The 22,507-nt window shown below is 40.8% G+C and overlaps 1 protein-coding gene across 1 annotated transcript; it reads right to left on the bottom strand.

The window, feature by feature from the left end:
* Window positions 1-1,912: 1,912 nt before the first annotated feature.
* Window positions 1,913-22,444, bottom strand: LOC129039460 (HLA class II histocompatibility antigen, DRB1 beta chain-like). Its single transcript, XM_063666916.1, has 3 exons — window positions 22,303-22,444; window positions 9,596-9,877; window positions 1,913-2,064 (listed from the first exon to the last, which is right to left on the bottom strand). The coding sequence occupies exons 1-3, from the start codon at window positions 22,400-22,402 to the stop codon at window positions 1,913-1,915; spliced, it is 534 nt and encodes a 177-aa protein (XP_063522986.1). The 5' UTR covers window positions 22,403-22,444.
* Window positions 22,445-22,507: the final 63 nt, after the last annotated feature.

Consider the following 22,507-nt stretch of genomic DNA (forward strand, 5'->3'; position numbering starts at 1 on the left):
AATGCTGGCCTCATAAAGTAATTTGGGATGTCTTCCCCTCTCTTCTGCTTTCTGGAGGAAATTTGGCAGAGTCGTGTTAATTCTACTGAAATGTTTGGTAGATTTCTCCTGTGAAACTATTCTAACCTAGAGATTTCTCCTATAAGTTCAATTCTTTTTATAATTATAGAGCTTTTCAATTTATCTATTTCATATTGAGTTAGTTGTAATAGTGTGTACTTGTGTACTTTTAAAGGATTCTTTTCCATTTCACCTAAGTGTTCTTGGTGTATTCCTTTGGTGTACTATTGATGTTGAAGAATGTGTAGTGATATAATGTTTCCACCCCAATATTGGTGTTTTTTCTCCTTTTTCCTTTTATTTTGTCCTAGAAATTTGTCAGTTCTAGTAATATTTTTAAAGAACAAACTTTTTTTTCCACTGATTTTCTCTCTCTCTCTCCTTTTTTTTTTTTTTTTTTTTTTTTTTGAGCTGGAGTTATGCTCTTGTTGCCCAGGCTGGAGAGCAACGGCGCGATCTCGGCTCACTGCAACCCCCGCCTCCCAGGTTCAAGTGATTCTCCTGCCTCAGCCTCACCAGTAGCTGGGATTACAGGAATGTGCCACCATGCTTGGCTAATTTTGTATTTTTAGTAGAGATGGGGTTTCTCCATGTTGGTCAGGCTCAAACTCCAGACCTCAGGTGATCCGCCCGCTTCAGCCTTGCAAAGTGCTGGGATTACAGGCATGAGCCACTGAGTTCTGCCTTTATATTAGTTTTTTTTTTCCTTCTTCTTCTTGCATTAGGTTATTTTTGACAACTTTTCTAGACTTTTGAGGTGGGAACTGAGATTATTGCTTTCTGAAGTTTTCTCTTTTTCAGTGTATATATTTTGTACTATGCATAGTACTTCAAAGCACTCCTTTAGCTATGTGCCAAACATTTTGATATGTTGTATTTTCATTATCACTTACTTGAACATACTTTTTATTTTCCTTAAGACATCTTTTTTTTTGAGAGGGGGTCTCGCACTGTAGCCCAGGCTGGAGTGCAGTGGCGTGATCTCAGCTCACTGCAAGCTCCGCCTCCCAGGTTCACGCCATTCTCCTGCCTCAGCCTATCGAGCAGCTGGGACTACAGGCGCCCGCCACCATGCCCGGCTAATTTTTTTTGTATTTTTAGTAGAGACGGGGTTTCACCGTGTTAGCCAGGATGGTCTCGATCTCCTGACCTCATGATCCACCTGCCTCGGCCTCCCAAAGTGCTGGAATTACAGGCGTGAGCCACCATGCGACGTCTCTGGCTGGAGTGCAGTGGTGCGATGTCGGACAAGCTCTGTCTCCCAGGTTCAAGTGATTCTCCTGCCTCAGCCTCCCGAATAGCTGGGACTACAGGCACCCGCCACCATGCCGCTAATTTTTTGTATTTTTAGTAGAAAGGGAGTTTCAACATGTTGGCCAGGATGGTCTCGATCTCTTGACCTCATGATCCACCCACCTCAGCCTCCCAAAGTGTTCTGGGATTACAGGTGTGAGCAACCTCGCCAGGCCTTTTTTTTTTTTTTTTTTTTTGAGACAGAGTCTCGCTCTGGCATCCATGCTGCAGTGCAGTGGTGCAATCTCCGCCGACTGCAAGTCCAGCCTTCCCATGTTCCAGCCATTCTCCTGCCTCAGCCTCCTGAGTAGCTGGGATTATAGGCAAGTGCCACCACGCCCAGCTAATTTTTTGTATTTTTAGTAGAGGTGGGGGTTTCACCATGTTGGTCTGGCTGGTCTCGAACAACTGACCTCGTGATCCACCTGCCTCCGCCTCCCAAAGTGCTGGGATTACAGGCGTGAGCCACCGCGCCTGGCCAAGACATCTTTTTTGATCCAAGGGTAATTTAAAAGTATGTTACTAAGTTTCCATGTGTTTGGAGTTATACTGATTTTCTTCATGTTACTGATTTCTGGTTCAGCTCCGTTGCTTCCAGGGAGCACAGTCTGTATGATTTCAATTCTTCACATTTGTTGAGGTTCCTTTTATGGTCCAGAGTATGAGCGATGTTGGTAAATATTCCATGGACAGTTAAAAATGTGTATTCTGCTGTTTGGTGTGGTGGTCCGCAAATGTCCATTAGATCTTATTGGTGGATAGTTTTGTTGGGTTTCATTATCTTGCTGAGTTTTTGTACAGTTGTTTTATTAACTTTTCAGAGTTGGTTTGTGGAGTCCCAAAGTTTAACTGTGTATTTGTCTATTTCTCCTTCCAGTTCTGACTGTTTTTTGCTCTATTTATAAGTAACTTAGTTGTGTGGTGTACACACTTTTAGAGTTGCTATGTCTTCTTTCTGAATTAACATTTTTATGATTATGTAGTGTTTCCGTTTGTCTCCCAGAATATTCTTTGCTCTGTGCATTTTATGTTATCTGATATTATAGCCATTTCTGCTTTCTTTGACAACAGTTAGTATGGTTAATTTTTTTCCATTCTTCTCTTTCAGCCTTCCACTCTTGTAATATTTGCAGTAAGTTTCTCATAGGTAGCATATCGACGGGTAATTATTTTTCACTCTGACATTTGTCTTTTTAGACAATTTAATGTAATGCAATTATTAATATGTGAGCTCTCATGACTGCCATTTGCTTTTTGTTTCCTCTGGTTTTTGCTTCTCTGTTTTCTTTCTGTGTTTTTTGATGTGTCCCTTAAGCAATATTTAGAATTCCATTTTTTAATCAATCATTTTTTGGTGTATCTCATTGTAGAGTTTTTGTGATTTATCTATCTATTAACGTAACTTATAGTCTACTTGTGCTGAGATTTTTTCAATTTGACTGCAGTGTAAAAACTTTACCTTTTTATCCCTTTTGCTCCTGCATTTATAATATATATTTTTTATTTTCTCTACTTGCATCAAAACCCAGATCTGACAATGTTGTAATTTTTGCCTCAACCATCAAACTAATTTATAAAACTGAAGAAGAGAAGTCTGTTGTATCGACCCATATTTTTACTCATTCTATAGTTTCTTTTTTTCCTGATTGTCCGAGATTTCTTCCCTTATCATTTCTATTCCAGTTCAAGCACTTCCATTACCCTTGTTTTAGGATAAGTCTGCTAGCATCAAATTCTCTTGATTTTCCTTCCTCTAAGAATGTCATGGCCGGGCGCGGTGGCTCACACCTGTAATCCCAGCACTTTGGAAGGCCAAGGTAGGCGCATCCCCTAAGCTGAGGAGTTTGAGACCAGCTTGGGCATCATGGCAAAACCCTGTCTCTGCCAAAAATACAAAAAGTTAGCCAGGCTTGGTGGTGTGTGTCTGTAATTCCAGCTACTCAGGAGGCAGAAGTGTGAGGATCACATGAGCCTGAGAGGCAGAGGCTGCAGTGAGCCATGGTTGTGCCACTGCCTTCCAGCCTGGGTGAAAGAGCAAGACTCCATCTAAAAAACAAAAAAAAAAAAGAAAAGAAAAGAAAAAAGAAAAAAGAGAATGTCATGATAGAACCTTCATTTTATAATAATATTTTTCTGGATATACATTCTAGGTTAACATTACTTTCAGCCATTAAAATATCTTGTGGCACTACTCTCTGGTCTGCATGATTTCTAATGAGGAATACACTGTCTTCTAATTTATTTTCTCCTGTACATGAGATGTCATTTCTCTCTTGTTGCTATGAAGATTTTTTGACATAAATTTCTTTGGATTTATCTTCCTTCGGATTCGTACAGATTCTTGAATTTTTACTTTAAAGTCTTATCCAAATTTGGAAAATAGTCAATCTTCCTTCAAAGACTCTTTGGGCATCACCCATTTGTCATCTTTCTCTAAGACTCTAGTGACACAAATTTCATATCTTTTGTTATAGTCTTACAGATTTATCAGCATGAAATAATACTGAATATTATGAATAACTTTACAAAAACAAATTTGCATGTAATGAATAAGTTACTCAAAATGTGCAATGTACTGAAGCTAACAAATAACATAAAGTATGAAGAGTTCCACATCTCATAGACAAAGCCCATTCTATAGAGCTTTCCCAAGACAAAACCCCAGGTTCATTTAGCTTCAGTAAATATTTTAAAATATTTAAGGAACAAACAACACTAACTTTATGCAAACTTCAAACATTTGAAAAAGCAGAAAACACTTGCAGTTAGGTTTGATGAGATCTGTGTAAAATTTACTTCAAGATCTGAAAAGAACTCTACAACAAATAGGAATTTATGGACCAATAATTCTTATGAGCCAAGTTCTTAAAAAAATAATAGCCAACTGAATTCATTGATATAAAAACGGCTACTACATCGTGACCAAGTGGAGTTTATTCCAGAAATACAAGGTTGTTTGAGCATTTGAGAATCCATTAGTGTGATTCACGACATTAACTGAAAGAAGGAGAATACACATGCAACCACCTGGATAGAGTCTTGAAATATGATTTGACAGAAATCAGCACTTGGCTTTAATTTTTTAAAAATCTATTTGCAAACTTGTATTAAAAGTTATTTCTTCAGTCTGAGAAATAATAGCTACCTTATTGAACATATTAGTCTCAGCAGTGAAATATTTAAAACTGTCTCCTTCATATCTGGAGTACTAGAGGAGTTAGGCAATGAAAACAGCAAGAAAAATAAATAAAAGAGATGATAATTGCATCCAGGTGAGATGGTCATTATTTACTCTCAACATAATCAGCTACTTCGAAAATAAAATTAGTAAACAAACTCATAGTTTTAATAAGTGAATTTAAATACTGTTGCTGGATACGAAGTCAGCATACACTAAAGCAATTATGTTATTGATATAGTTTGGGTGTTTGTCCCCTCCAAATCTCGTGTTGAAATGTAGCCTCCAGTGTTGGAGGCGAGGCCTGGTGAGAGGTATTTTGGTGGGCGGCAGATCCTTCATCAATGGCTTGGTGCCATCCTAGCTGTAATGAGTGAGTTCTCACTCAGTTCACACGAGATCTGGTTGTTTAAAGGAATGCGACTCTTCCTCACTTTCTCTGCACTCCTGCTCTCACCATGTGATACCCCGGCTCCCCTTCCCTTCCCCCATGATTGTTAGCTTCCTGAGGCCCTCACCAGAAGCAATTGCCAGCACCACACCTCCTGTACAGCGCGCAAAACCCTGAGCCAGTAAAACCTCTTTTCTTTATGAATTACCTGGCGTCAGGTATTTCTTTTTAGCAATGTAAGAATGGACTAACACAATAATGTTCTACCATAAACAAATAGAAAACAAAACCAAGAAAAGAATTTTATCAATTTCCTCACCTCTTTGTTTTTTTGTTGTGGTTGTTTTTTGTTTTTGAGACAGAGTCTTGCTCTGTCTCCCAGGCTGGGGTGCAATGGTGTGATCTGGGCTCCCCACAGCCACCATCTCCTGCTCACAAGTGATTCTCCTGCCTCAGCCTCTTGAGTAGCTGGGATTACAGGCATGCACCACCACGTCCGGCTAATTTTTGTATTTTTAGTAGAGGCGGGGTTTCACTATGTTGGCCAGGCTGGTCTTGAATTCTTGACCACGTGATCTGCCCACCTCAGCCTCCCAAAGTGCTGGGACTACAGGCTTGAGCCACCATGCACAGCCCTGTTTTTTTTTTTTTTTAGACGGAATCTCACTCTGTCGCCCAGGCTGGAGTGCAGTGGCGTGATCTTGTCTCACTGCAACCTCCACCTCCCGGGTTCACACCATTCTCTGCCTCAGCCTCCCAAGTAGCTGGGATTACAGGCACCTGCCACCATGCCCTGCTAATGTTTTTGTATTTTTAGTAGAGACGGGGTTTCACCATCTTGGCCAGGCTGGTCTTCAACTCCTGACCTCGTGATCCACCCGCCTTGGCCTCCCAAAGTTCTGGGATTACAGGTGTGAGCCACCACACCTAGCAACAATGTCTTATCTTTTAAAAAAGAATTATTTTAGCAGGTTTACTGAAGCATAATTTACATACTGCAAAATTTACTCATTGTATATATAAAATTTAATGATTTTAGTTTTGTGCAATTATCACAACAATCCAGTTTTATAACATTTCTATCATGTCCAAAATTTCTCTGTTTATAGTTAATTCCCACTGATACCCCAAGTCCTAGGCACCCAGTGATCTGCTGTTTGTGTCTATAATTTACCTCTTCTAAATATTTTAAGTAAATGAAATCATACAACATGTAATCTTTTGTGTCCAGTCCTACTATGGCTAACGCTGTTCTGAACACTCAAACACATATCTTTGTAAGGACATATGTTTTTATGTCTCTTAGGTAGATTCCAAGGAGAGAAATTGCTGGGTCATATGGTAAATGTATGTTAAACTTTTTGGGAATTGCCAATTTCCAGGTATTTGTAAAATTATACACTCCCACCAGCACTACATAAGGGTTTAGAAAGTCTGTTTGTCTTCAAACATAATTATAATGTTGATGATACTATTAGAAATAACATCTGTCAGCCGAACACGGTGGCTCACGCCTGTAGTCCCAGCACTTTGGGAGGCCAAGGCAGGCAGATCACAAGGTCAGGAGTTCGAGACCAGCCTGCCCAAACACAGTGAAACCCTGTCTCTGCTAAAAACATAAAAATTAGCCAGGCATGGTGGCATGCACCTGTAGTCGCAGCTACTCGGTGGTGTGAGGCAGGAGAATCGCTTGAACCCAGGAGTCGAAGGTTGTGCGGAGCAGGGAACACACCACTGCACTTCAGCCTGGACAACAGAGTGAGACTCCCTCTCGAAAAAGAAAAATAAATAAATAAATAACATCTGTCTTGTTAATTTTATATTTTCTCTTTATGTTTCAATTTTTATTTATCCAGGATCTATTTAGTGAAAAAAATTAGTTTGGAGTACAACTTACCAAAACCTGAAACTAAATCTCAACTCTTTCTAATTCTAGACTCTGTTTTACTAGTATTTAATGAAAAAAAAATCAGTAACAAATGCCTTTTTAAAAATAAATGTATAGTGTGTTTTAAAACAGCACCTTATAGAGCTAGTCATTCCTTATTCCGCTTTTTTTTCAAAAATTTCCCTAGAAAATATATTTACCTCATAAAATAACATGTCCACATACTTGAGTTCTAAAAACAATCCTTTTTACTTGCTTTTTTGTTTTATTGTAATTGAGTTAATGGCTGACATTTAATACTCAATGTATATTATATATATTTACATGTTTTTAAAATATATATATATTTAAATATATGTATAATAAATATATATGTGTTTAAAAAGACCCAGAAACCCTGAATTGAGGATGCCTATCGGGAATCTCTAGGCCTTCACGTGGAATTTAACTATGAATACTAACAACCTAATAATACCACAATCTTTCATTTGCCTACCCTGAAATCAATCTCTCCTACTCCATCCACCATTTCTTTATTTTTAAAAATATATGATTTTGCTCCTTTTCTTCTCATGTGCATCAGGCCCACTCTACAAAGGTTGAATCCTGGCTTGTCTGAGCCCGTGTGATCCCACGGTCATTCCATTGTTTGAGAAAGTGGGTACTGGGAACACTCTAGAAACGGTTTAGTCGATTCTCATAAAGACACACAGGAAAAAGTCATATCCTTTTCCTGCCTTTGGGAGTTGTGAAAGAATAAGAAACCTAAAGCTGCTGCAGGGGTCCTCCTACCATCTCAGGAAAGCTGACGTGCTGTGTGTGATAGAGAGATGAGCTATGAAGTTCCAGGATCGCTGATGATGACACTGGCCTGCTGAGTTGAGCAATCCTGATGATGCCCAGACTTGGATGTATCGGCAATATGAGATAATGGGTTAAAGAAAAGAAAAGCCCACTAGATGGGATTTCCTGCTATTTGCAGCAGAAGGCATCTTCATTCAAATATTCATCCCACACATTTTAGTTCTACCTTAGAATTCCACACCACAAGTCTCATATAAAATGAGACAAATCATTTCCTCAACTTAAGGAACAAAGCATATTTGTTGCAACTCTGGGATCAAACAGTATAGACATAATTATCAGCTTAATATATTCCTATAGGATTTATATTCTTATAGGATATATACATACATGTACTCCTATGTATGTACAATAACGTGTAACTAAAAACAAAATATGCATAAAATAAACCTTGAATTTGATTGAAAATAAAATAACAGTTGTCTCTGACAGATAAATTATGTTCAAATGATTATTACTTTGAAGTAAACTTTTGAATTGATTATGTACTTTCAGATTTGACATATTTGATGCTGACTCAGATAGAACACAATGGAGAACCCTCCATCTTCTAAATTTGCCTTTCTCTGAAATCTGTACAGGTCCTTTGATAATACTATATTATTGAAGTCTCTGGAATGAAAAACTATATACTAATTTAAAGGTATAGAGTCACAATATTGTAGATGGGGTTAAGAAAAAGTTCTGATTGACTTGCTGGCTGGTTTCTCATCTCATGTTTGACAAGTTTGTTTCAGTTGTTATAGTCTGTTCTCAGTTTTTAGGCATTGCCTTTTTGAATGTTAGGTTTACTTTTTTAGTTGACAAGTAAAAATTGTATAGTATATTTATGTTGTAGAGCATGAAGTTTTGATATATGCCTATAGTGTGGAATGTCTAAATCAAGCTATTTAACATGCGCATTTACCTCATATACTTATTATATATACATGAAAACCATTATTCTATTGGGAAATAATCTTCCCTTTTTCCTATTTTTTGTCCTTGCAGCCAAATGGACCAGATAATTTTTAACTCCATGTTGGAGAAACATTTAATAATGCAATGTGTGGCACAAGGGGAGTACAGATGCACAGGAGGCAGGAAAGTTTAGGTAAAGGGAAGCACAAAAGTTGAAGATGAGGCATTGCCACCAAAGCTGTGGGGCTTCAGGCCAAGAACAGGAGCTGAGGAAGCCACAAGGGAGGACATTCTCTGCAGAGTTGCTGAACCAGTTAACAACCTGGTTCTGACAAAGCTCTTGTGGAAGAATAAGAGCCAAGTGGGAAAGCTTTTCATCCTGCAAAGCTGGGGCAGAAGGTTCTTCCTTGAATGTGGTCATCTGCTTTTCAGCTCAAGAGTCCTGCAGAGACAGAGAAAATTGTTTTCAGACCTGGCTGTAGTAAAACTTCTTTTCCCCACTTTCAATAACTCAGATGAGAGCACTGCAGGAAGAAGAAAAACAAGTTCCTAAGTCTCCCTGAGCCAATGATCCTGCAAAGCACAGGCCTTTTCTAAGTGGAGAGGAGGAGTTTTGGTCCTCAGGCAGAGCTGAGATTGGACTCCCCTCATGTCAGGAAGGCCCCTGCAGTTCTCCTCTTCTCAGATCACAATAAACAACTCAGATCAAAAGCACCAGAAACACAGTCTCAGACCCAGAGGCCTAGAGCCCAGGGAGACCGAGTGACCCTGACCTGTGCTATCATGTGGAGGTTCAAAAGAGGGACAGCCTCTCCTGCCTCGCAGGTATGACTGCTTCTCCAGGAGGTACAGGTGTTTCTAGAAACGATTACAGGGCTATCCCCGGTGACCTGTGCTGATGGAGATGAGAACATGGAGCAAATGAAAATAGGATGTGGGAGAGGAGAAACCTGACACTCAGGGATTAGCACAGTCCCCTTCTTGGTGGGTGAGAAATTTAGGAAGTCAGAAAACTGCTCACTCCATTGCACTGTGAGAGGGCTCGTCACACTTGGATGCTCCATTTGGCAGGTATAAACCTCTCTACTCCGAGGAACTGTTTCCAGCATCACCAGGGTCTGGAAGGTCCAGTCTCCATTCTGGATCAGGCCTATGGAGACCACCGCAGCCTTCTCTTCCTGACTATTCCAGAACCACCTGACTTCAATGCTGCCTGGATAGAAACCACTCACACAGCAGACCAGGAGGTTGCTGTGAGGCAGGGGCTGGGTTTTTGCAGGATACATAGTCCCCTTAGGTTGGACTAGGAGAAAAACAGGTAGAGAGAATGAATCAGGAAGTTAGAGTCTCGTTGTTCAGCTGTTTGTTTGCTTCTCTGTAAACCCAGGCTCTGGCCTTGACCAGGCCTCCAGCACAGCTGGCCATACGCCCTCACAGTGTCATCAGCCTGGAATTTAATCATAATACTGTGGACCAATTAGATTTGCGAGATGTTGTAAAAATTTTATTTGTTTCTTCATAGCTTGAAATTGTCGTGCATTGTTAAAGTGTTTACAAATCTTTGAAAGTACAGAGTGTATTAATTAAAACTGATACCTGAGCCAGGTTGCCTGGTTCAAGTCCAAGGTCTGCCTTTTACTGGTTGATCCTGGAAGAGTTTTTTGATTCTTCTGTGTCTCAACTTTCTCACGTATAACGTAGGTTAAATTATACTAATTTACCTCTTGGGGTTATATGAGGATTAATTTACGTAAAATATATAAAACAATGACTGAAGATAGCCTTCAATTTATGAGGTCAGAAAGCTTCTCATCCCATTCCACTGTGAGAGGGCTCATCACCCTTGGGTGCTCCACTTGACACCTATTTATCATCCTCTTACACCTTGAGAGAAGAATATGTTTTAAAGCAATGTGGATAGATAAAGGGACAGAGTAGGGTACATGAGGAAACCGAGTATGAATTTTTAGGAATACTACTGCCATGCACTGACACCTTAGAACACCACAGAAATGGTTCTGCCCCTGGGAAGGTAGGACAGACGGAAATGATTCTCCAAATCTTTATGTTCCTAGAAAAGCCTGAGTCCTAAAGCAGAGATTTAGGAATTAAGGAACGTCATTTTAGTTTTGAAAGTTCTTATATTCACATTTAGCTGATCAGTGCATCTCCTGTGCAAAACAGCAGAAATGATTCTCCAAATATATATATATATATATATATATTTTTTTTTTTAAGATGGAGTCTCACTCTGTTGCCCAGGCTGGAATGGAGTGGTGCCATCTTGGCTCACTGCAACCCCCGCCTCCCGGATTCAAGTGATTCTCCTGCCTCAGCCTCCTGAGTAGGTGGGACTACAGGTGGTAAATCCACCAGATCTTTCCATTGTCCTTTTTCTGGGGATTTCCATAACACTTTCAGAAAACCTCTCCTCTTTTTCTCTAAGAGTGGCCAATGTCTTTCCGCTGGAGTCTTAACATCCATACCAGGAGTCAAAAAATTTAAAGTAAATAAGGCTAAATATAACTTTGATTGCAGTGGTAACTTGTCTCCTACTCCTCCTTTTTGTCTTTTCAACATGTGTTGTAATGTTTGATGTGCCTGCTCTATAATGCCTTGTCCTCTAGGATTATAAGGAATTCCTGGTTTATGGGTTATGGCCCAAAACTGCAGGAAATTTTGAAAAGCATGACTAGCATAAGCAGGTCCATTGTCAATTTTTCATTGTTTAGGTATCCCCATATGAGCAAATGACAACAGAAATGTTGCCACACATGACCAGCTGTCTCACCTGTTTGACATGTAGCATGCAGCATATGAGAATAAGTGTCTACAGGCACATGAACATAGCTAAGCTTACCAAAGGCTGCTATGTGTGTAATATCCATTTGCCAAATTTCATTTGGAGCCAAGCCTCGTGAATTACATCCCTCTACAGGTGTGGCTCCAGGGACATGCTGGCAAGTAGGACAGACTTGTATTATAGACCTAGCTTGGCTGTGAGGCAAGTTAAATGTACAAGTAAGGGTGGAGGTGTTTTGATGCAGTAAAACATGAGAGGTTTGAGCTTGCTGAAACACAGAACCAATCAATTTATCTGCTCTATCATTACCTAGAGATCGTGCTCCAGGAAGCTGTGTGTGAGAGCGAATATGAGAAATATGAAAAGGAGCTGCACCAGAGCGAATAGTTTGTTGAAGTCTTAGGAACAAATTAAGCAGTTTTGGTTCTAGGGTACTTTTAATTGTAGCAGTTTCTACGTGACTGGCTACATTTACAACATAAGCTGAATCACAGACAATGTTCATAGGATCTGAGCTGTGAGCTGTAAAACCTGAATGACTGCAATCAACTCTGAGCGTTGAGTGGAAATCCCAGAGGTCATTATTGTTTGAGTACGCTTGGGTCCATAAATAGCTGCACGACCTTTGGAAGAGCCATCAGTAAAATGGTTTGTCCACCTAGAATAGGCTTGTGATGAGTAATCACAGGAAGAATGAAAGAATAGACTCTATAAAACTGCAAGATTTTGTCTGATGGATAGAGAAAACAAAGGTTTTTGTGGCTGTAGCTGGGAAGCATGCCATTGCTGAAGCATCTGTTCTACAAGCTGTAACTCAGCTTCTGCCTCTTTGGTCAATTGCTGTGGGAAATCGAGTGAAGAATCTCCTTGTAGGGTTTCATAAAGATGTGCAAGTTGATAAGTGGCAATACCTAGCATCGGGTGCAGCCAATTAGTATCCCCTAACAACTGTTGAAAATCATTTAAAGTCTGTAACCTGTCTTTATGGAGAACTACTTTTTGAGGCCGTACACTTCTTTCAGTAACAATATTATCTAAGTAATGATACGGTGAAGTTGTTTGTACCTTTTCTGGAGCTATTTTGAGATTCCATTTAGTTAAATCCTGCTTTGTTTCTCAGAATAACTGATGTAAGATTTGATCTGTAGGAGCGGCCAAAACAATGTCATCCATAAAATAAATGATGTAAGCAGTAGGAAACATATTTCGAGGCTCCTTTAACGCCTGTCCTACAAAATGCTGACATAGCATAGGACTGTTAAGCATGCCTTGGGGTAAAACTCTCCATTGATAGCAAGAAACAGGTTCTCTTTGATTAATAGAAGGCACAGAGAAGGCAAATCGAGGCTTATCCTTCTCGTGTAATGGTATTGTTAAGAATCAATCCTTAAGATTTATTGCTACAAGAGACCAATCTCTAGGAACGACCACTGGAATTGGCACACCTTGCTGTAATGGACCCATTGGTTTAAATTGTGCGTGAATAGCTCTCAAATCAGGCAGCAGTCACCATCTTCTGGACTTTTTTGGAATAAAAAACATTGGTGAATTCCAGGGGCTAACTGACTCCTCTATATGTGCTGTGTCCAATTGTTCTTATACTAGCTGCTGAAGTTGCATCAGCTTCTCCTGAGGTAGGGGCCATTGATCCACCCATATGGGTTTGTCACTGGCCTTTCTAATGGTAAGGCAGAGGGTGGAGGAGAAATATCAATGACCCCCATCAGAAATCCTGACGTCCTAGCCCTTTTCTATCTGTTTTTCCAGTTATTGATATCGGGTTAGGTTTTCCTTGTAGGAATTTCCCTAAACCTTTTCCACTCTGATATCCCATGTCCATCAACATTTTAAATCCTGGGTTATCAAAGTTTTCATTTGTAAGTCTCATATTCCATGTTGTAAGTCTTGATCCCATAAATTGATTGCTGTATTTGCAACATAAGGCTGAAAAGTACATGGCTGTCCATCTCGACTAAGACAAGGTAAAATCTCAGCACTCTGTTGAACACTTTTAGCTGCTCCTACTCCCACTAGGGATGTGGAGGTTAGTCTGAGAGACCATACGGGGGTGAGTCCTTACTGGATATTACTGACACATCAGCTCCTGTATCCATAAGCCCACAAAATTTCTTTCTTTTAATTTGTACTACACAGGTGGGTCTATCAGAGGCTATGGGCTGGGATAGATAGACTTCCATTGTAGTTGTGCTCCCAAACCTTTTATTTCCTCGTTTCTCCTTTCATGGAGAAGGATGTAATTTGCAGGGAATAAGCAATAATTGAGCAATATATTCTCCCGGTTCAAAAACGCAAAGATTTTTGACATTAAAACTACTTGAATTTCTCCTTCATAATCGGAGTCAACTACTCCAAGGACTACAGTGATGCCTTGCAAGTTAAGGGGGTTTTTGCCTAAAATTAGTCCTGTGTAGCCTGTTGGTAAATGTCCCCAAATGCCAGTGGGAACTTTGGTAGGTTTGTCTCCTCCAACTAATGTTCTTTCTCTGGCGGGGAGATCTAATCCTGCGCTTCCTGGTGTTCCTGAGGTGAGGAATACCAGGAATCAATTTTTCTCCTGGGACCCATCCCTGAAGTGGGACTGTGGTCTGAACTGGAAATGCCCTCATTGTTTGAGGGGCCTGGATCCAGGACTCCTTCTAGTTTCCCAACAGGTGGGTGCTGTTTTGATGAAATTTTGAGTGGCACTGATTAGCCCAGTGACTTCCTTGGTTACAGCGAGGACAAAGTCCTGGTGTTTTTTCCGCTGGGTGGGGCACCGCATTGTAAGGTCCTTTCTGTCCTGAGATCTGGTGGCATTCCTTTTTAAAATGTCCTGTTTTTCCACAATTATAACATTTTCCCATTTTAGGGTTTGACCCTTGGCTCCTTTTAGATTTGTCAACTGCTAAGTTAGCCATTGCCTGCGCTAATATTGTAGAGCAATGAAGCTCAGTTCCCACATCTTGACAAGCTCTGAGAAAATTTCCCAAGATTTTTGTACACCTCACAGGTGCCAATGTACATTTACAATCTGCGTTTACATTCTCAAAAGCTACAGTTAAAGTTAGCATCTCTGCAGCAGCAGTATGATAAATCTGATGCTTCACTGCCTCTTGTAGTCATGCAAGAAATTGTGCATAAGGTTCCCGTGACCCTTGCATGAGATGTAAAAAGGATTATAATGGGACTCCCTTTTCCAGAATTGTGGAATTGTGGCCCAGTCACATTTAGCAGCCTGTGCACACTGCTGGCATTTGAGAGTGCCATTTGGTGTTCCAGGTCTGAATAAGGGCCATTACCTAACAGCATGTCCTCTGTAATGTCTCTGTGTCCAGCTACATGATTCTGTCTAGCCTGGTCTGCACACATTTCTTGCCAATTTAAACTCCATGTCAGGTATGCACTAGGAGACAAACAAGTGTGAGCCAAATTCTTTACATCGAAGGGTAGAAGGTGCACAGCACCAAATACAGATACTAGCAATCCTAAAGTGAATGGGCTCTGTACGCCATTATTTACCACACTCGTTTTAATTCCTTCAACAAGTTAAACTCTAGTGGAGTGTGTTCATCAATAAGCTGCTATGGATTATTTGGATCAGGCCTTACAGAAATAGGAAAAGTGCAAGGTCATAAGGGCTCTCCAGCTATGGCAGCAGAGTGTAAAATTCTCTGTATTGGGGTCTCTATTTCTGCTGCTGAAGGAGGCGGTACAGATGTTTCTGCTGTTGGAGGAGGCGGTATAGGCCAATTTTTATCCTCCTTCTCCTGTTTTTTTATTTTCAGTTGGAGCTGTGGGTGGGACAACAGGTTCTTTCAGATTTTTAGACTCAGAATATCACTCCTGCTGTCCAGTAAGATAAGAAGGAGATAATGGCAGAAGGACAGTATGGACTAAACTCCAAGTGGAGAAAACGGAAAGATCAACTTTGCGACTTTTTTGATGAGCCCGTTTTAATCCTTCTGCTCTGTCCCAATTTTCCATATCAAGAGTGCCTGTCTGTGAGAACCATGGGTTATGCATAATAACCTCCTGCAGCATCTTAGTTAATGTCTGAGATCTAACCTGAGCACCAGATTATTTCAACAAAACTTTAAGCAACTGCACATAATGTTTTTCTTCAATAGACAAATTCTGCCCCATGTTACCCTAATTCAGAAAACTTCCCATTCCCAATACTTCTTTAGAGCACTGACCTTATATTGCTCCCAGTACCTCTTTAGGGCACTGACCTTATATCAGCTGCCAGCAGACTCATCCTGGGGTCCCCATTCGTCTTGTCAATTTCAGTTCCTCTGTTCCAGCAACCTTCTTTGTTCACATTCTCATGTCCCTGTGTTTAGAAACCACTATGGCATCGCCCTGTTGCTGTTTGAACATCACTATTGCATGGACCCTGTTGGACTGAACAAAGGAGGACGAACGCGGGAATAAAGACAAAAGAGCATATTTGGAAGAAGGGGTCAGGGGCACCTTGCTCTTTGTGAACAAGGGCCCTGAGCTTTGAGCTTCCTTGGTATTTATTGAAAAGAGATAGCAAGAAGTGGGTGGTTGTCGGTCTGCTGCTTGCTCCAGAGCAGCCTTGCAAGACTGCATTCCTCGAACAATAGGCTCTAGATGTCACAGTAGATAACCTCAAGGAGCCTGGCTCCAGCGAGTGATTGCCCTCAGCAAACCTTCTGGTGGCCAGCACAGAGGAGAGTTTGCCCCTATTCTGTATTCATGATAAACAGTTTGCTATTTGATCATATTGCCTCAGTGGAAATGCTGAGTTGGTCATGATTCTCCAGATGCCAGCTCTCTACATTAAATGGATTCAACAAGAAAGTGGTTGAATTTATGCAACTGTCTAGTTATTTATAATGAAACAAGCAAAAATTAACCACAAAGAAGTGAATTGGGTGGTGATTGTATAAAAGATGTGAGTCTAGGCCAGGCATGGTGGCTCACACCTGTAATCCCAGAACTTTGGGAGGCCGAGGCGGGTGGATCACGAGGTCAGAAGATAGAGACCATCCTGGCTAACACGGTGAAACCCCGTCTCTACTAAAAAAAAAACAAAAAATTAGCCAAGCGCGGTGTCGGGCACCTGTAGTCCCAGCTACTCGGGAGGCTGAGGCAGGAGAATAGTATGAACCTGGGAGGCGGAGCTTGCAGTGAGCCGAGATCGCGCCACTGCACTCCAGCCTGGGTGACACAGCGAGACTCCGTCTCAAAAAAACAAAACAAAACAAAACAAAAAGATGTGAGTCTAGACTTTTCAGAAAGAGCACAGTGTGAACCAGTCCTCTCAGCCTCAGCACTATTGACATTTTGACCAGGTAATTCTTTATTGGTGATGGAGGCTGTTGTGTACATTGCAGGTTCTCTAGAAGTGTCCCTGGCTTCTACTCATTGAATATCAGAAGAAATCCCTGTTGTGACAACCAAAAATTTCTCCAAACATTGCCACATGTTCCCCAAGGGTGATGGGAGGGAAGGGAGGAGTGGTGAACTATCCCTGGGTAAGAACCATGGGTGTGAACCATCTGAAAAAATCTGTGTTGAACAAGCCACTATTAGTTACGGAGCAGCTGAGAATTACTTTGAAAAATATCTGTTGAAAATCTTGGTCCTACATAAAATGAAAGTGTTGTAGAATTCTGGTCCCAGTGCTATGTTTCCAGAAAATGAACTTGTGGAGAACCAAGATTTACTGATTTCCTTGCCTTTATAATCAGTCATCAAATCATATCATTTATCTGTCATAACATCTTCTTTCTTAATTTCTGTGCCACTGGTCCACGAATTATCTGTAGTAATGAATCACAGCCACAGCCATTTTATTCCCATTTAATGCCCCAACTAACTCATTTCTCTCAGTCTCCCACTCCCAACAATACTAACAGGCATCAAATTTCCAGCCTTGGCCAGAGGCAGAGCTCTTGGTTTTGTAGTCAAGTCCCCTCAGAAAGGAAGAAACCAAAAAAATGATATTCTCATTCAGTTTACAAAAAATGAGCAGGTCCCCAGACTTTGAGTACGACCTTCGCAAAGCTTCCTTTGCCCTTTAGAAATGATGCAGTGGATCAAAAATGTATGTCTTTTTATTCTTAAATTATCCAAGCACTTTCTTTACAGAGAGAAAGTTAAAAAATAAAAATGTGTGAAGTTGCTGTCACTGTGGTTTGCGTGACTAGCACTGTAATCCATGCTCATGTGTCCCAGTTAGGGTTGAAAGGTTTAGCAAACAAAACGAGAAGATGCTCACTAAAATTTGGATTTCCAATAAATTACGGTGTGTATCTGAAATTCAGATTTAACTAAGAACCTGTATTTTATTTGGCAACCTCAGGCCAACTTGCTAGGCAAACCTCAGAACAAGGAGTGATTTAATACTTCCTTGTGTTCTTCAACACATGCCCAGGATTGACATATGGAACTTTTAAAATGATAAATGCAAAATGAATGAAAGTTTCTCCTATACATTGGAACTAGCAGCCCTTGCATCTCTGCTCCCACTTCAAGAAACAACCTGGTACATATGAATATCAGGAATTCTGTCAATAATTCAGACACAATCTGGTCACTAATCACTAACGATGGACAGACTCTCAATCTCTAGAATCAGAAAATCTGAATGGAAACATGATCTCTTCTGCTTGGGTCAATTTTTACTAACCATAAGCCTTTTTGTAATCTATCAAATGCATTTAATAATAGCATCATCTTCACACGATTATTTTTAAGTATAAAATTAAATAATGACTTCTTAGCACTGACCACATAATAAACACTCAAAAATATTTTCATTTTAATTTTTTATGATCCCTTTAACTGCAGCTCACATTATTTTTCCTATTCCTTGATTCTAAAGCAATTAGTATCTTCATCATGATTTTGCTATTGTCTTCTGTTCTATTAGTTTCATAAAGAATTTTCATTCTGAAAACATAGGGCAGAAACACTAACTTATGTCTAATAATGCAGTATACCTAAACAAACCTCACACAAAAGGCATCTGCTGACATAGGAGAAAGGAACTTTCTACATGCTCAGATTTAAACTGCAATCTGATTTCTAGCACTACATTTGGGATACTGGGTTTTACTTATATCCTCTCAATTTTAGATTCCAGAGATGTATATGTTTTTAAACACCACAGATACAATAGGATCATTATTGAAACTGCATACTGAAAATCACAGGCCTGGTACACAGTCACTGCAAAATGTTATGTGGCATGTACTGATGAAGACCAGATTCATTTTACTCATCACTCCATTCTCATGACTTAGAGTAGTAGCTGGCATATTCTAAGTCACTAATAAACATAGGCTGTGTGAAATATTGGCTGTGTGACATTTTGCATGAACATTCACCACTGCACACAGGGACCCTCTCGTATTTCCTTGCCAGTAATGACTGAGCATCTCTGGTTCACAGGTCCTCCTGCTTCTCTTCAGCCTCTTTAGCCTTTTCCTTTAGATTCAGCTGGCTCCCTGAACCCAGAGCACAGTCCTTCCCTGAAGCTCTCTACTCAGAACAATCAACCTTAACCTCATCCTCACTTCTTCTACTTGCTCTTCAAATGGTCCAATCCATTTACCATCCTGGATACTCCATTGACTGCAAATATCAACCCCAGCAAACCCAGCACTTGCTTCTCTCTCACATCCTCACTTCACACACTTAGTGATACTCATTGGCTTCTCCCTTCTTCTTGAAAAAAAATCTATTTTCCTTGACTTACAGGCATTGTGTTCTCTTGGTTTTTCTCCAACATCCCTGGGGCTCCCTCTCAGTCCCCTTTGCTTGCCTGTGCCGCCTTCTTTTTTTCTACACACAAACTATTACCCTATGTATCCTCTTCCACTCCCTGGAATTTAACAGAGTACATGTATTGATGCTGTCAACATAAACACCTCCAGCCCTGAACTCACCGTGAGTCTCTTAAATTCCCTTGACCTTCTGATTGTTCCACATAAATGTCAATAAATAATTTCCAACCACCCACTTCAAATAATTTCCTCCCACAATTTTCCCTATCTCAATAAACAACACCACCATCCACTTATTTGTCAAGACAAAATCCTTAGGAATAAGCTTGATTGTTTTATCTCCTTTACAGTAATCCATTAACAAGCTGAGCAAAATACATGTCGAGTCTGTGCACTTCATCTTTTTCACTGTCTTTATCACTAGTGCACACCAGGAAGCCACGAGCTGTTTTCCCTGAAGATTCCCTACTGTGTTCCTAAATCGGCTTCCTGACCACTTGTGAATCCCAGCAATCCAATCCCCCACAGAGTAGCTAGAATCAGTTTTAAAAAGTGAATATAAATTGACTCTCCTTGTAACCATCCAGTAGCTTCCCATATCTGTTTAAATAAAATTAAAATGTCTTACTATGTACATCAGGGCCTAATATGATGAGGCTCCTGACTTCCTGTCTGCATCCTACCTCATCTTCTGCCTCTCCATTTCCTTGCTTCCTATACATCAGTCCTTGTAGCCTTCTTTCTGTCCCTGCACATAATTTCCCCCACCAGGGTTTTCCCTCCATTGTGTCTCTCTGGAACATTCAACCCTTAGATCTTCACATGGCTGTGTACTTATTTTGTTGTCTCAGCTGAATGTCACTTTCTCAGGTAGAGCTGCCTAAGCATATGAACCAAAGTTGGGTGGATCCAATTCTCTCTTTCCGTAAACCTGATGTCTTTTCTTCAGTGCATGATGACTCTCTGACATTTTCTTCTTTGTTAAATGATTATTGGGTTATTGTCTATCTCCTCCATGATGGTATAACTTCCATGAGTAGGGAGCAACCCACTCTATCTTACTCAAATAGAATTATTTGAACCTGGAAGGGAGCCCAGTACACAGTAGCTGCTGATCAAAATAAGTGTGGTTTATATGAATAAACCAGCATTCTGGGAACTGATCACTGTGTGGATCCTGGAAAGCAAGAAGGGGCTTAAGCTCCAGCATGCTTTCATTTTGATGTCACAGTAGACCCCTTCTCTTCCTGTGAGAAATGCAGGCAAACTTCTTCCTTCTCCTCCTTCTGGTTGGAAGAATAATTCACAGATAAGGAAACAGTAATTTTTTTCTTTTTTTCTTTTTTCTTTTTTTTTCTTTTTTGGACAGAGTCTAGCTCTGTCGCCAGGCTGGAATACAGTGGCATGACCTGGGCTCACTGCAACCTCTGCCTCCCAGGTTCAAGTGATTCTCCTGCCTCAGCCTCCTGAATAGCTGGGATTACGGGCACATGCCGCCACACCCAGCTAATTTTTAAATTTTTAGTAAAGACGGGTTTCACCATGTTGGCCAGGATGGTCTCGATCTCCTGGCCTCGTGATCTGCCCACCTCAGCCTCCCAAAGTGCTGGGATTACAGGCGTGAGCCACTACGCCCAGCCAAGGAAACAGTAATTTTAAGAAAAAAAGATTTTTTTTTATTAAGATTCATCTCTTTTTGTCTGGGCATGGTGGCTCATATCTGTAATCCTAGCATGCTGGGAGGCACAAGGATCACTTGAGCCCAGGAGTTTAAGACCAGCCTGGACAATATATCAAAATGCAGTCTCTACCAAAATTACAATAATTAGGTGGGTGAGGTTGCCTGTCTGTAGTCCCAGCTACTCTGGAGGCTGAGGAGGGAGGATCATTTGAGCTTTGGTGGCAGAGGTTGCAGTGAGCCTCTATCACACCACTGCACTACAGCCTGCGTGACAGAGCCAGGCCCTGTCTCAAAAAAAGAAGAAATTATCTCTTGTGATGAACCTCATAGTGCTCTTGGTCTGTTCAAGCTTTAAGGATTTCAGGAAATAATGACAACATAGCTGGGGAAAAACAGAGAGAAACTGGAGGAAGAGGTAAGCAGACATGGCTAATTAAGAAAAGCCAAGGGCATGATGGGTGAACCTATGAAATTTAGGACAAGACCCCAGTAAGACAATGAGTTCCCAGGACTTGCTCATTTACTTTCAGCCCGATGAGATGTGAACAGTGTCCACATTGTCTCGGTAACTCCACTCAGAGTATATAGTTGGAACCTTAGCAAATTTCTGATATTTGACTATTTTTGACTTACAAAAATAGAATTTCATATCATTTATCCTACATTCATTGAATCTCTTCTTGTGGAGTCTAGTTAGAGCATGTAGGAGAAGCTAGTATAGAAAGGTTAAAAGAGATTCATAATAAACCCTAACCTGGGCCAGGTTCTCAGAGGACGCCTTAAGTTCTTTAGGCAGCAAAGAAAACCCCATAGATATTCTTTGTCTGTACGGTGATGCCAAGTACTAAAGATCTCAGCTTCAGTTCCAGGGATTTTTTCCCCATAAGAAAGAAAGAGCACTAAGCATAACTTCTATCAGAGAACCTACATATGCTACAGGGATACAGGCTTTATAAAGATTGGACTTCAGAAAGAAAAGAAAGGAGATAATGGGGAGGCCACTGGGTCCATCCTCACATATGAGGAAGAGGGGCCAATACCACAGGTCCTGTGGAGGACATAACACTGGATCATCTAGGAGAGACCCTTTGAATTCCCTTGACTCCCACAACATTTTCAGAAAAAGCCTCCTTTTGTCTGACATAGGTCAACATAATAAAGGGAAGTGCTGTATGGGGAATTTATTTTAGCATCCTTATTTCCAAATCCTCTGAAGACCCTGAGGACATGTGATGCAAAAGTTTTATTGGTGGAGATTTGAGAGGAAATGACCTTATGGAGGCCCCTTACATGAATCTCATGGAGAGGGCAAGTAGCCAAGCTCCTTTTGTGGAGGAAGTAATTTGGGATCCATATAATAAAGATGTGCAATCCCTGTTGAAAACGTCACAAATTCTTAAGGGACATGGCCTGGGCACAGTGACAAATTTAACTTCCCACTTTATCCACCTTATAGTAACTCAGCATCCACAATGTGCACTTACATTGGGTGTCCCCAGCCAAAGCCAGTGGGGAGCTCAGCACCATCAGTGTCACTGTCAGCGCTGCCATGCAGGAGCCTCCAGGGGGCCTGACACACACCATGCTGGAGAACAGCACAGGACCAGGTGCCAGGGTAGCAGGCAAGTCTCACATTCACGGAGAACTATGACCTCCCTCTACTCACATCCCAAACATAAGGAGGAAGTT

The sequence above is a fragment of the Pongo pygmaeus genome, chromosome 5 (assembly GCF_028885625.2).
Source record: "Pongo pygmaeus isolate AG05252 chromosome 5, NHGRI_mPonPyg2-v2.0_pri, whole genome shotgun sequence".
Taxonomy (NCBI): Eukaryota; Metazoa; Chordata; class Mammalia; order Primates; family Hominidae; genus Pongo; species Pongo pygmaeus.

Coding starts and splice junctions, on each gene's coding strand:
- LOC129039460 (XM_063666916.1), bottom strand. CDS start 22,402: ATGGTGTGTGTCAGGCCCCCTGGAGGCTCCTGCATGGCAGCGCTGACA. Junction 9,878..22,302: donor TTTGGCTGGGGACACCCAAT/GTAAGTGCACAT, acceptor TTTTTCTCCTAG/TCCAACCTAAGGGGACTATG. Junction 2,065..9,595: donor CCCTCTCACAGTGCAATGGA/GTGAGCAGTTTT, acceptor CACACCAAACAG/CAGAATACACATTTTTAACT.